Raw genomic sequence first — 14171 nt, forward strand, 5'->3', positions numbered from 1 at the left:
GAGATATATATCTTATATCGCCATCCAGCTAAAAAATATCGAGATATGAATTTTGGGTCATATCGCCCAGCCCTACTTGAAGTGCATTTTATTGCTTTCGTTGTATGCATTTATACTTCAGAGCTGATGCAGGATTGACAGAACTATGACAATAAGAAAAACTCCATATGTCCACACTGGCAGATTACAGTAGGAGTTATTGGATAGCATAGTGAGCAAGCTAGATACAGTTACATTCTATTACATGTAGTTTCACAGGGGTTACTGCAAAGCAGACAGTTGTTAAGGTGGCTGCAGTGTTTGCATTTCTGGGAAGGTATAAGTTAAGCGATTGCATAGATTTCTTATAGTAGTATAAAACGGCATAAGACTGGTAGTTTTTACTGTATCATTGTTATTTCTCATCTCCTCTGTGCCTCTCTCACTCCCCTCTCACTTTCTGCCAGGGTTACTTGAGGACAGTGCCAGTTGGTGGTTGGTTTCACTGCAGAGAGGGTTTCATACTGCGGCACAGGGCATTATAATGTATTGCACCTCGAGTGGGAAGAGAGGAATAGATGCACACAAAGAGAAATGTGCGATTGCATATTTATGTACTGCATATGAGTATGAGTTCATTACTATTAAAAGTGTCTGGAAAGGATTACTGTAGGGCAGTGGTGTGGTTTTGAAGGCTGATCTGATCTCTGGATTTCTTAGTCTTTTAAAACCATGTTACTGTGTTAAAATTTAAAATGAGGTGAAATTTCCTGAATTCACGCAGAGACTGCGTGTTTTCCTGAGATATCTGTCTGGGCTTTTCTTATGAATAGCACTACATCATAACTCATTGAGGAAGTGACGCATTCTCCAAATTATTATGGTTGTTTCTTGTGCAAACTTCCACTCTTCTATGCTGAAGCACAGATGTCCAGTGAGCCCCAAAGATCCAGGAGAAATGGTTCTTATTTTAGTTTGAGTCATTGTAGTTTTCACTGAGTACCCCCCTTTTTTATTTTTATTTACATTACAGTTAAATCGGAAACCTAGTGACAGGTCTTGGTAAAAGTGGAGCGAAAACTTCCTCTATTCAGTTTACGGGAAGAAGGATAAGCAGCGTAAACAGGCTGCACCTAATATGGAAGCTGGCTGTGACTGTGTGTGTGTGTGTGTGGTCACTATGTGTTGGGAATATTTATAGAAGTCTGACAGGGACTCGCACACAGCTGCACAGGCAGTCCCACCGGCAGACTGTGGAGCCTCAGATCAGTCCAGTTTACTTTTTTCCAAGCTGCTTATATTTGCTTTCTTTCAATACAGTCTTTAGATTTTCACACGTTGTTAGGAACTTTCACATCCTGTTTTTAGCAGTTCTGCTTCCTCCACACATTTATTTATATATATATATTTAGTTATTTTTTTAAATTTACACTTAGGGTTCCCTTTTTTTCTAAATGTAATATATTAATTCCTATTACATTTCATTTAACCTGTTAAATGTGTTGCAGCTTCCTGTACACGCTTCCTTCTCCTTCCCAGTTATATAGCACTTGTGTTGGTTATTTAAAATCACAGATTCTGTAGAGTGACCTCTCGACAGTTTCTAGATCTCCTTTGCCACCTCTTATTTCAACTCAGTGATCTCAAATTAGAATTTACTGAAGGGGTTTTCCAACTCTCTGCATTGCTGTCAGTGTCACAATGGTTACAAGGTGTGGATCATCTTTGACCAAATACAGTGGCCATCACTGCCTTTATGCTGCATCATGGTCGTCTGTGGGAAACATTCAAACCACATAAATCAGGTTTTACATTTTCTACAGTATAAGTCTTCAGCTGACACTCGCAGAGCATGCTGGCAAGCTGCACAGCTATAGAAACCCAAATGAAGCTTCTAGTGCACGTTTTTTCTGCTGATGTTAATGCCAGAAGAGTTTTGGACCATTGCAGTTGTTAAGTGTGCTTTTCTGCAATACACACTTTAGCACTTGGCAACGTCACTATGCAACTTCACGTGGTCTACCGCGTCATATCTGAGTTATTGTGGTTCCTAAACACTTCCACTTTGCAATAACACCACTTACAGTGGAATATCTGAAAGGGAGGAAATTTCACAAACTGACTTGTTGCAATGCTAACGTCCTATTACAGTACCACACTCGAGCTCTGTGAGCTCCTGAAAACGACCCAATCTTTCAAAAATGTTCGTAAAGGCTGACTGCATGGCTAGATGTTCGAAAACTATATCCCTGAGGGTAACATCCCACTGAGTATGTCTGTCTTTTATATATCGTCCGTGTTCAACAAGTAGAATTAAGTAAACATTTTACTGATCCATTACTTGTGTTTCACAGATCAATGTGCGCGTCACCACCATGGACGCTGAGCTGGAGTTTGCCATCCAGCCCAACACAACAGGCAAACAGCTCTTCGATCAGGTAAGAGTCGCATACTGTAAACACAAAGATGTAAGTGTCTTATTTTAAATTTATTCCGTTTTGATCTTAGATTGTGAGGACCAAATCTTCTGCAGCTAGAAGGGTTCAAAATGACTTCTACTGTTAGAATAGACACTACAGGTATTTTAGACTATGTGACCTACTGAAAGACTCATGGATTACTAATGAAATGCAACACTGAAACTAAGTGCTGGTGCGTGTACCAGGGCGTGCTTGGCTGGGTTCGGGTTGGTACTGGTTCTGTACAAAGAAAACATATAAAGCACTCTTTGTTCAAAAGAGAAGCTTTCAGGAGTCAGCAGATGGGTGGAAGTATTGTGTGGATGGTGTGCATAACTGTGTACGTGTGTACGCTGTCTGAGAAGTAAAAGGGCAGCTTTCAGTGTCGTTTCATGTCAGACTACAAAGGGTTGTTGGGGTTGTGGTGGAATACTGTGAAGACAAAATGCGAGAGAGACACATTTGTTTTCTGCTTTTGTTGTCGCTTTTGTTTTCATGTTCTGTACAGCATGAGGGGAGTAAGGCTGTGTGTTTGTAATAGATCTGTTTTAACAGCAGAAATCAGGACTTGTTGCAGTCTAAAGCTGCAGATCATATCTGTAGTATTTGTGCAATATACACACCCAGTGAAACTGTGGTTTTGTTTTTGTATTTGTGTGTTCTGCTTCCTGCTGTGGATAGCTGAGCAACCACGTTCTGTTTCAGAGCAGTCTATGAACGTGCCTTTGACCTTTGGGTACCAGGATCCATAGAGAAATCAGACTCACCTAATGACTTGCTTCTGTGACTTGTAAACAGATTTTCCTAACATTTGTTATACAGTTATTTTTTTCTCATTCATATTCTGACACTGATCAGCTCATCTGATTGTTTGAAAGGATGATGACAGTTGGTGGTTGTAGCTGACTCGTGGAAACCACTGAGAAAGATGCCAGCTTCTGTTGACACTAAACATTTTAATCTTGCAGGAAATGCAGGTGTAAAACTGCGTGACGTTGGAATATTAACACATTAGTTAATTTTGTAGTTAACATGAATTGGCTCTTTTTTTTTTTTTTTGGTGACTTCACAAAGTCTCTGCATCTATTACTCTCTAATATCGCTTTTCTTTCTATGAAACGCACAGACGCACCAAATCTGAACGTTTCAGCTGCCTGTGCCTATGCATCGCCATAGCAACCAACTGTCAAATGCCCAGTGATTTGTGTGTGTGCGTGCACTTGTGCTGCATAGTACCGAATCTGCCAAAGGATGCTTGTTTACAGTCAGCGTACAGTGATATGTGTGTTCAGTGTGTTTCTGTTATATTTACGCTCATAAAAAGAATACCAAATATTCATTTGTTTGAGATTATTTTGGTTTTAAAAGCGACCGAAAGTAAGCAATAGACGGGACACCTTGCAGCTTATAAATGAACAAGCCAGTGGGGATATAGTATTGAATGATGAGATCTTGTAGCATGTGAGTGGCTTATAGCATTGGTGTGGGATATTTTGGCAGGTTTCAGACATGTGAATGAAGACACTGATTCTTTGTTCTACAGGACTCAACAGAGACCAAACAATGACAGGTCTCCACAGGGCTACATTCAGTAGCCATACAGATGAGCTCCTTGTTGTCTGTGTGCCTTTCAACTCTAAAAAAGGAGGTAGCACCACCTTGTGGTGATTTTGAGCATTTCACTAGAGCTACTTGAGAAGGCTTCGAACCAACATCGGCTAATTGTTATTAGTACACACTTAAAAAAGCTTTAAAAATCAGTTATTTACCTGACCCAAATTCTTAATATCAGTGAAAATTCTACCCATCACACATTATAGCATTTATTCAGCTAGAAATAGATACGATGGTGGATATTTGGAGAAATTATTGTGATTATGTTACATGAATATACAAATCTTAATTGTTCCAAAATGAAGATAGCCCCTGTCTTTTCACTTTGTTTTCCTCCCTTTATTATTTTAAGGCTTGTTATCGCTGTGTTGTCTGTTCTGGTAATTCCCATCATTAAGGGCAAAGCTGTTACGCAGGCAGCCACGGTATTACAGGTGTATGGATTTAGCCAATGTACAGTCAGAATTCCTAGAAAGAATTCTGCTAGTTTGATAAAATAGGTTTGTTCAGTCCAGAGATGCCCAACTTCTGCTGTAACTTTGCTATATGTAGGAAACTACCTTAATCTTTATTTGATGGATTTGTTTTGGTGATATTTCTAAACTTTTTTTTTTTTTGTTAATAAGAAGAAATATCCCAAAAGTTTGAAAATTACAGTGTTACAGTAACCAAAGTGTGGAAAAACAACTTTGCACAATAAAAAGAAAACCAAACCTCAACTGGTACTAAAAATGTATTTTTTTTTTTTTTTTTTTTTTTAAACTATTAAAAATGAGCCTTTTTGTGATCTTCAAAAAAAAAAAAGACTTTGTATCTGTTGCTGTGGCAGCGGAGCTGAAATGAATGTTAGACAAAGTGTTCAGCTGCTTGTTGTAAATGGTGCAGAGTGTGGTCTGGATCCACTAAATATCCACAGCCACAGTCATTCCACAGAGGAATCCAAACAGTGTGATGATTCAGACTGGATTGGACCCATAATGACAGCAAATTCCCTCATGAGGATATGAATGCATTCCAACATCTAAAAGGACATTACTTCATGTTAGACCACCTCTCAATTACAGCTAGTACAGTCCCTCCACATTTCAAATTAACATCCACAAGAAGTCCTGAAGCCACACTGTGGTCCAGGAGTGTGGCAACATCTCACTACAGTGCTCCATGAAGCACACCAGTCTACACACTGTAGTACTGTGCAGTATTATAGTCCTCGCTGCAGGCAGCAGAACTGTCAGAGGCGATCAGCTGATAAAGATTGTCTGTACCAACCTCGGTCATGGAGATGCTGACATGGTTGTCTTTTTGTAGGACTCAGATGTAGTTCTTTTTAAACCGTCCGTCATATAAAGTGTGATTGATATGCATAGCAACAACTGACGTGCTTCAGGAGCTATATTTCTTCTGCATCCTTTATAATCCTGTGATCCCTTAACCTGTTAGCAGTCGGACGTACCGCCCACGGTACATTGGATGGTTTAGGGGACTAATTGGACTGCTAAGGGGTTAAATGCAGCGTGGCTATGTTACCTACAGTACAGGAAGTCACATGTCCAGAAGGCAAACGGAGGCAAAGGCAAATGACATGCAGCACAGGGAAAAACTGTGCTGCATGTCCTGATTCCTTCGCAGTGATCCAGATTCGCATGAATGAAGTGAGGGCTTCATTGATAAAGAGGCTGCAGAGCTCACTATAAATGGCTCACTCAAACACACACACACACACACACACACACATACACACACAGGATGATAAAAGGCCACATCATGATGGAAAAGCTTTTCAGACAAACTAACCCAAACATGTAAGCCTGTGATGGGTGATGATCACACTCGCTTGTAAAACTGCCCGTGTGAGCAAATGTTTTTATCTAGCCTGAAAGTATGAGAGTCCTGCTCAGAGGTCGTCTTTCCCCGTCTCTGCTACACTCATCATTCCTCCCCTCTCATCCTGAAGTCTCTTATCCACATAGCTGTCTCCTCGTACCGCAGTCCCACTGGAGGCCCGCTCTGTGTAGGCGTATGTGTGTGTGTTTGCAAATGTAATTGATTGTACCGTTACCATCGCAACGGTGTGGGTTTTTTTTTTTTTTTTTTGGATGGGCGTTTGTGGGGGCTTTCGCAGTTGTGCGTGCATGCGACATGGGTATTTAGCTTGTTTATGTCAGCATCTCTATTATTCTCTGTGCGTGAGAAAGAGTTAATTACATGGTAGAAGTGGCGTGGTATTGACTGTGTAAATCACCTTAACATCTGAGAGAGTCTACAATCCCCTCTGGGATCATCTGTGTCTCTTTCTCACGCTTCCTCTCTGTGTGTGTGTATGTGAGACAATAGTTTGTGAATGACAAACAGAGAATTGTGTTTGAGAACAGGGAGGAAAGACGAGGGGAAATATTCAGTTTCACTTTTTAATGATGGATCGATTTGGTAAGATTGCCGTCAGTACATGATACCCGTGAGATGACAGAGCACTTTTACTTTATCTGACGCAGTGCGTACAATTTGTGGTCTCAAATCCTGAAAGAACTGAAACTGCAAGTACAGACAACAGTCATACTGACTACAGGTGTCGGGGAAATTTTGAGACTTTTTGAAGAGGAAGTGGAAAACATAAGATATATTTGTGGTTTCAGGTGGTGAAAACAGTCGGTCTGAGGGAGGTCTGGTTCTTCGGCCTGCAGTACACAGACAGCAAAGGCTACGTGACGTGGCTCAAGCTCAATAAGAAGGTGAGAGGCCCTAAGAGAGGCTGCTCAAAACACAGGAAGAAATCCATCCCTCAGCGTAGCTTAAGCATGCTTATGTTTATATTCTTTGTAACAACTGAATTTATTCTCACATTAAGAAAACATTTTAATCTTATGACTCCTTGTAAATGGTAAACATTCATCATCCTGTTGTTAATACTTTATAAGACGACGTAGAGGATGGACCATGAACACTGAGATCTGTTTTTAATGTATTTTCAGTTTAGTTTTCTCAGGACTTTCATGTCACATGCACTTTGTAAAGGGCAGATGATGAAGGCTTGTGTTCGGGTGTTCCTTCCAGGTGACCCAGCAGGATGTCAAGAAGGAGAATCCGCTGCAGTTCAAGTTCAGAGCAAAGTTCTTCCCTGAGGATGTTTCTGAGGAGCTCATCCAGGAGATCACACAGAAACTTTTCTTCCTGCAGGTACTGTGAACTGCTCAGGCTGCCAAGCTCATGTACGGGGTAAACCTGCATGAAAACTGAGCTGGATTTACAGCTGTAAAGAGCCTTTCTCATCTAAGACAATAATTACACCTTTTTTGAGCTGGTGTCATATAATGTGGCTATTGTGGTTAGTATAGATCATGCTTACCGGTATATTTGCTTTCTACATCAATTATTGGCAGTAGATGGATCAACATATCAGCAAATAAAAGAGTACGTATGGTTGCCGCTGGCTTACATTTATTAAATATAATATTGAAAGGTGGTTTGATGACGAGCTGAAATACTTTTCCTGGAGTTTTAAATCATAATTTATTTCCCTATCTGCATTGCCAATGTCTGTCAGCTAAATTGGGGGGTTTTGTTTTTGTTTTAATAACCATGTTTAATGTGCATCCCCCGCTGCTGAATAATATTGACAGAAACACTATTCTCTGAATACTGCTGTTTAGTGAAAATCCCTGTAATTCCTCTACATTCATTTAACTATAGCCCACCCACTGACTGTTGTCACCTCCAGTTTTCTGATATATGAGTAAAAGGCCTCAATTATACTCTGTTGTGGGCGCGGACAGCTGGAGACACCACGGGTGAGCAGCGATTCCCGTTATGCTTCTTTGAAGCGTCCTTGTAGTCCGCCACCTGAGGTGCACTTGCCTGCCAGTTTTTCGAGACTACACTTTACAATGCACCAACTGTTCATGCAGCCTAGGCAGTGTGCTTCCATCCAGGTGAAACAGGAATGATTACTCAGCTGTGATGTTTCCGTGTCCGCAACAGAGTCCTGTGTTCCATTTGCATCGTAAGTTGGAAGGCGCAACTGGGAAGTGACATTACCCCCAAGTTCAGCACATTCATTAGGAATGTCAGAAAAGCAAGAATAAACAAGGTTTGTTTCAGTGCTTAGCAAAGGTAAAGGTAGAGCCATTAATGAGGCACATGCATGGCCAGTGTTCTGCATATGGCTTATTTAATTAATTAATTTATTTAGGCTTATGTCTCAAACACACATATGTAGTAGTGCAGGTTACAAGTCACAAATGTTTACATACACTGCCGCCATTTGGACTGTTAAGTTAGGGTTGGTGGGGGAACTTCTGAGTTGGAAGTCCGACTAACTCAGAAATTCCTTCTTTGGACTTAAGATGGAATGCTTTGCATTGGCTTACATCTGCCAAAGATGATTTGGCTTGTAGCGCCAAAACACAACAGCAGTCTGCTCAAGGCGCTTTATGTTGTAGGTTACAAACCCTACGAGACACCCTAACAATCAGATGACCCCATATGAACAAGCCCTTGGCAACAGCGGGAAGGAAAAACTCCCCTTTAACAGGACAAAACCTCCAGCAGAACCAGGCTCAGGGAGGCGTAGCCATCTGTTGGGGTTAAACAGAGAGGGACAAGACAGATGGGAGAAAGCCAGAGTGTGAAAGGAATTACTAATTAATGATATAAATGTATTTTAAAACATCTTTGGACTGCATTACTATTTTAGTTCAACTCAGTTCTGCTGGAAAAACAGAATTTTCTTTTTTACCCATGAATCATGGAGTCAGAAGATCTTGACGCTTGTGTGTTTTTGCTTATATGTGTCCTCTGAGCAGGTAAAGGAGGCCATTCTGAATGATGAGAACTACTGTCCTCCAGAGACAGCCGTGCTGCTGGCCTCGTATGCCGTTCAGGCCAAATACGGAGACTATAACAACGATATTCACAAGCCTGGCTACCTGGCATCTGACCGGCTACTGCCACAGAGGTAAAATCAGTAGACATAATATGCTACTCCACGTGGGTCTAATGAAATATCTGATTCCAGAGTCTCTCTTTGTTAAGAGTAAAAATGTGTACGTTTTAGCATGATTAAAAGCCCAGGAGTGCTTCTTGTGTTATTGTTTTCACTGTTAACTCTTGTGTTGTGTCTCTTGTGTCCTTTTCTCTTCGGCGTGTCCTGTAGAGTTCTGGAGCAGCACAAGTTGACAAAGGAGCAGTGGGAGGACAGAATACAGACGTGGCACGAGGAGCACAGAAGCATGCTCAGGTGAGTGTATTGTGAAAGTTTCATGGTTATGGTTTCATTTTATTTTGCATGGAAAGTTTCATTCACTGGCTCCTGCATGTTTCTCTGCTAACTGTTTTCTCCTGTTGTGTGTGCAGGGAGGACGCGATGATGGAGTATCTGAAGATCGCTCAGGACTTGGAGATGTATGGCGTCAACTACTTTGAAATTAAAAACAAGAAGGGCACAGAGCTGTGGCTCGGGGTCGACGCCCTGGGACTCAACATCTACGAGCATGAAGACAAGTAATAAATCTACACATTTGCATGGATGTGTACTTGTTGTGTTATTCGTGGATATAATCATTGTTTCTTGTGATCAGGGACTCAGCTCAGTATTTGTTTGACGAAATCATTCATGTAGCGGATGAAAACCAATACGTCATTTTAACCAAAGGAGGAGCAAAATGGAACAAAAAGAGACGTTTTGTTAGACAGCTGCTCGGTTTCATTTGGGGGAAAAGTGGAACAGAGATTGATGGCTGGCATACATACACTAATGCGGTTTAGAACAGCGGTCCCCAACCCCCGGGCCTCGGACCGGCACTGGTCCGTGAGTCGTTTGGTACCGGGCCGCGAGAGTTGAGGCTCAGGTGTGAAATGTATGATTTTCAGGGTTTTTATCGGTTTTCAGCGTTATTTTGTTATCGTTTTTATCGTTAACTCAGTTTTCCTGGGTCTTTTCACGTGTGTTATGAATAAATCTTCTTTTTTTTCGGTACCGGTACTAGTTTTATTTTGTTGCATTTATGCGCGACACCTTAAAGGCCGGTCCGTGAAAATATTGTCGGGCATAAACCGGTCTGTGGCGCAAAAAAGGTTGAGGACCGCTGGTTTAGAACTTAATTACACAAGAAAACTTGATTCAGTCGTTTGTTTAAATCGTTAAATCCACCTTCTAACACTTTTTTGATATTTAGTCCGAGTATGTAAATGAGGTCTGGGATGCACTGACATTATTTCCCTCTAATGGTTGTGAACAGTGGTGCACAACTGATTGTTGAAACAAAACCAGGATTTTAATGGGCACCCATCGTCTGAAAGCCACTGTTGTTTTGAAGTTTTATGTTTACCAGCTCGTGCGTTTATCTTAAGTGGAGTAAAATCTCTCTCTGCTGCCTCAGGTTGTCACCAAAGATCGGTTTCCCCTGGAGCGAGATCAGAAACATTTCCTTCAATGACAAGAAGTTTGTCATCAAGCCCATTGACAAGAAGGCTCCAGTAAGTGCTGATGAATTCATACACGGTTTAATGTTTTGTTTTTTTCCCCCCCACAGAAGAATAAAATTTTTACTTACTAACCTTTCTTATGCCGGCTTCCTCAAGGACTTTGTGTTCTACGCCCCCCGGTTGAGGATCAACAAGCGTATCCTGGCGTTGTGTATGGGAAACCACGAGCTGTACATGAGGAGGAGGAAGCCTGATACTATTGAGGTGCAGCAGATGAAGGCTCAGGCCAGGGAGGAGAAGCACCACAAGCAGATGGAGAGGTACGGCGCAAAAAGACCTATTAATGGATTTATTGCATGAAGTTTATATCTAAATACATACCAGCAGTTTTAAATGGTAGTCATTTCCCACCAGTCTATCCTGTATTTCTCCTAGTACTGCACACTTTGTATGACAACTACATAAGTGACAGTACGCTAGTAACCCTTTCTGGCCACTAGGGGGCAGTGCTGCTTTGAAGAAAATCATAAGGCTGAACTTTACTTTTTTCTGTTAACTGTAAATTTCCACATATTTCTATTTGGTAGCAGGTGATGTGGCGATTTTTATAAATGCCATCAATGTGTCCAGCATTGGTTTCACTTTGTGCTGAATTTTTGTGTGTGTGGGTAGATTTAGTTTTACTTAACAAATTGGTAAAAGTGTCTTTTATTGACTACATAAGGGTTTGTTTGTTTTTTTTGTTTTTTTGTAAGTGATTCTAAAACATTGTTTTATCATCTTCAGTCTGTGTGTGCCAATATTATGTGGCTGTTATGGATAAACAGGTAAATTTGGCATAATATTGCAAGAATGATGTAAGCTGAGTAGTCAGTCGATCTGAGTGTGCACGCAGTGCCTGAAAAAACATGTTTTTTTGTGTGTGTCAGCGGGTTCACATGAACAAAGGAACCACAGCTTTCTGTGGGAAACTGGGTTAAATGGTTAATTGATATGAAGCTGGAGACACAGCAGCAGGGAGCCAGACTCAACACAAACCTTTAAAACCTTCCTCTTGAGTTTTGTCGGTACACAATCATGTGACGTTTGCTTTCTTTGTGGTCTGGACAGGGCACAGCTGGAGAATGAGAAGAAAAAGCGAGAGCTTGCAGAGAAAGAGAAGGAGCGAATAGAGCGAGAGAAGGATGAGCTGATCGAGAGGCTGAGGCAGATCGAAGAGCAAACTCAGAGAGCTCAGAAAGGTACGTCTCCACCCACTTCACTAGTGTGTGCGTGTGTGACAGTGGGGTGTACTACAAACGAAGCTCAAGGAAGTATTACGGCTGGGCTTTGTTTGCTTTAGCTGGCTCAGCAAAACCTAAGCCCCACTCAAAGATAACTGCTGTCATGGTGATGGTTATCAGCTTTCTCTGTTTAGCTCTCTGTCTCAGACTCTGTGCACGCTCGCATTAAAGGGGGGCCTTTCACCTCCTACACTGATCACAGATGAAGATGGTAAAATGGTGATTAAAAAACTTTAGAGAACAGAAAACACTAAAATTTCAGACTTTCTGCAGATCAGGCAAAAGATCTGGTGATTTAGATCACAGAGAACTTGGATAACATAACGTAAAAAAGTGTATGCATTTAAACTATAAAGCTTGCTGACCCACAGTCAGAGGAGAGTTTGTTGGCACATCAAAGTGAAATTAATTTGATTGATTTAACAGGTACTCTTGGTGACAGTCTGATCAACTTTCTAAGCTGTGGTCTAGCAGCTGCAGTTCCAGCTGTGTAAAAGACACATAGTAGCAGATTAGAGTCGAGTATAATTATATTTGGACATTTCCTTAGTATTACGTCACAACAATGTGATTGGTCACTTGCAATGTTGAACCTGGAACAATATTTATTATGATGATGTGGGAACAACACCAACTCGACGATATCAGATCATCTGATGTAGCCAGGTAAAAACAAACCGACCGGTCACTCTCACCTCGTTCTGCACGTCCTCTGTTCGTCAGCCTGTGAGACGTAGATATTTCCTTTAGTCCTGGGAGTCATTACATGTTTGTAGCCACAAGTCTTTTATAGTGACATAATTTATATTTATTTATGTCATTTCACACATAACTTTAATTGTGGTTTCAGTACTGACCTGATAAGAGACATTTGGTAATAATGTTTTAATCACTGAACAGGGAGCTGTTTTTCATTCCCTGGAGGTCAAATGCAGTTTCCCATCCTGAAGTGAGGGTTATTGTGAAGTGTATCTAATCTGATAATCTGCACACCTACCCACAAGTTTGCGTTACTTGGCTGACGTTTAACATTTGGGAACTGCTATCTAAGACGGATCAGCATCTGTGGGTCATCATCTTATTACTAATTTTCTGAATTTGCATAACATAGAAGCTGCAGTGCAGACCGCAGGCAGCAGCAGGCTGTACTGGCGCCGATCCCAGAAGATTAAGAACAATTCACACCTGGAGTGTTTTTAATCTAAGAAATGCTTGAAGCGTTGGATTCACCACTCTGTATCTGGACTGTACAGGTACAAATGTGGAAGTTTAAAAAATGAAAAATAAACATATTTTAAAGAACTCGTGACGTTTGAAAATATTGGTCTGCTGCGGTTCTTTAACTTGGATTTTTTTTTTTTTACCGGGTAAACATAAAATGTTTTCGGTTCATCATTAAAAATACATGTTATTTAAAAAACTTTATATTTGTTGACGACTTTACATCCAGGGTTGCAAGTAAAGCTTAAAAGTAGATGTGAGAAACATTTTAGTTTTTTTTTTTTTTTTAAATAAATGGATTTCTGTATTAAGACTTTAGATGCCTGCATAAGCTGAGAGGTGATTCCATTTAAAACACTAAAACTAACCCTGGACCACATAAAAACGAAATAATCTGAGAGCAAAAAGGGGCTAAACTGACACGATCAAATCCACTCTGGAAACTGAACTGAATAGAAAACAAAAACTCTACAAAACAAATCTGAAACTGTGGTCACTGCATGTTAGCGATGCATATTGAGACGCTGATATGCGTGTGCCTGCAGAGCTGGAGGAGCAGACCCGCAGAGCGCTAGAGTTGGAGCAGGAGAGGAAGCGGGCGAAGGAAGAAGCAGAGCGGCTGGAGAGGGAGAGGCAGGTGGCGGAGGAGGCCAAGACAGCGCTGGCTCAGCAGGCCGCTGACCAGATGAAGACCCAGGAACAACTGGTACCTGCACACGCACGTGGATATTCATTCATTTATACTGGTGCTGTGGTGCAGGTGTAGATGCCACCAGATCTGTGAAAAACCACATAACAGTTTTTTGTTATAGATTCATGTTTGACCAGTTCAGTGATTATTCATCATTTTCCTCTTTTATTCACATTTAGAATTTTTTTTATAAATAAATACATAATGTAAAAAAAAATTGTAACCATGTAGCAAAGGCTGTGTTTCTCCACCAGAACCATCCTTTCCCTAAAATATGAGAATTGCATCATTATTTCTGCTTCATATTATTTTGCATTGCAAATAGCATTGTGTGCTTGAAATGTCAGTTATGTTTGTGACAAGTTTTTGCTTGGATGTGTTATTGTTTTCCACAGGCTGCTGAGTTAGCAGAATTCACTGCCAAAATTGCTCTGCTTGAGGACGCAAAGAGAAAAAAAGAAGAGGAAGCAACAGAATGGCAACACAAAGTAATGCCTGTGTTTG

At 40.9% G+C, this 14171-nt stretch overlaps 1 protein-coding gene across 4 annotated transcripts in view; it reads left to right on the top strand.

Annotated features, from left to right (window-relative positions):
• LOC102213137 (radixin) overlaps positions 1-14171 on the top strand; it is a 45485-nt gene that overhangs the window by 28467 nt on the left and 2847 nt on the right. For all 4 annotated transcript variants that reach the window (XM_013913878.1, XM_013913879.1, XM_005745308.1 and 1 more), the window contains exons 3-13: positions 2334-2417; positions 6686-6781; positions 7104-7226; positions 8852-9003; positions 9202-9285; positions 9402-9548; positions 10427-10523; positions 10629-10792; positions 11583-11713; positions 13522-13682; positions 14063-14155. In XM_013913878.1, coding sequence (XP_013769332.1) covers positions 2334-2417; positions 6686-6781; positions 7104-7226; positions 8852-9003; positions 9202-9285; positions 9402-9548; positions 10427-10523; positions 10629-10792; positions 11583-11713; positions 13522-13682; positions 14063-14155 — 1332 coding nt within the window. The remainder of the gene's footprint in view (positions 1-2333; positions 2418-6685; positions 6782-7103; positions 7227-8851; positions 9004-9201; positions 9286-9401; positions 9549-10426; positions 10524-10628; positions 10793-11582; positions 11714-13521; positions 13683-14062; positions 14156-14171) is intronic.

This window comes from Pundamilia nyererei, unplaced genomic scaffold (genome assembly GCF_000239375.1).
Source record: "Pundamilia nyererei isolate P.nyererei 1_Seehausen unplaced genomic scaffold, PunNye1.0 scaffold00157, whole genome shotgun sequence".
NCBI classification, from domain to species: Eukaryota; Metazoa; Chordata; class Actinopteri; order Cichliformes; family Cichlidae; genus Pundamilia; species Pundamilia nyererei.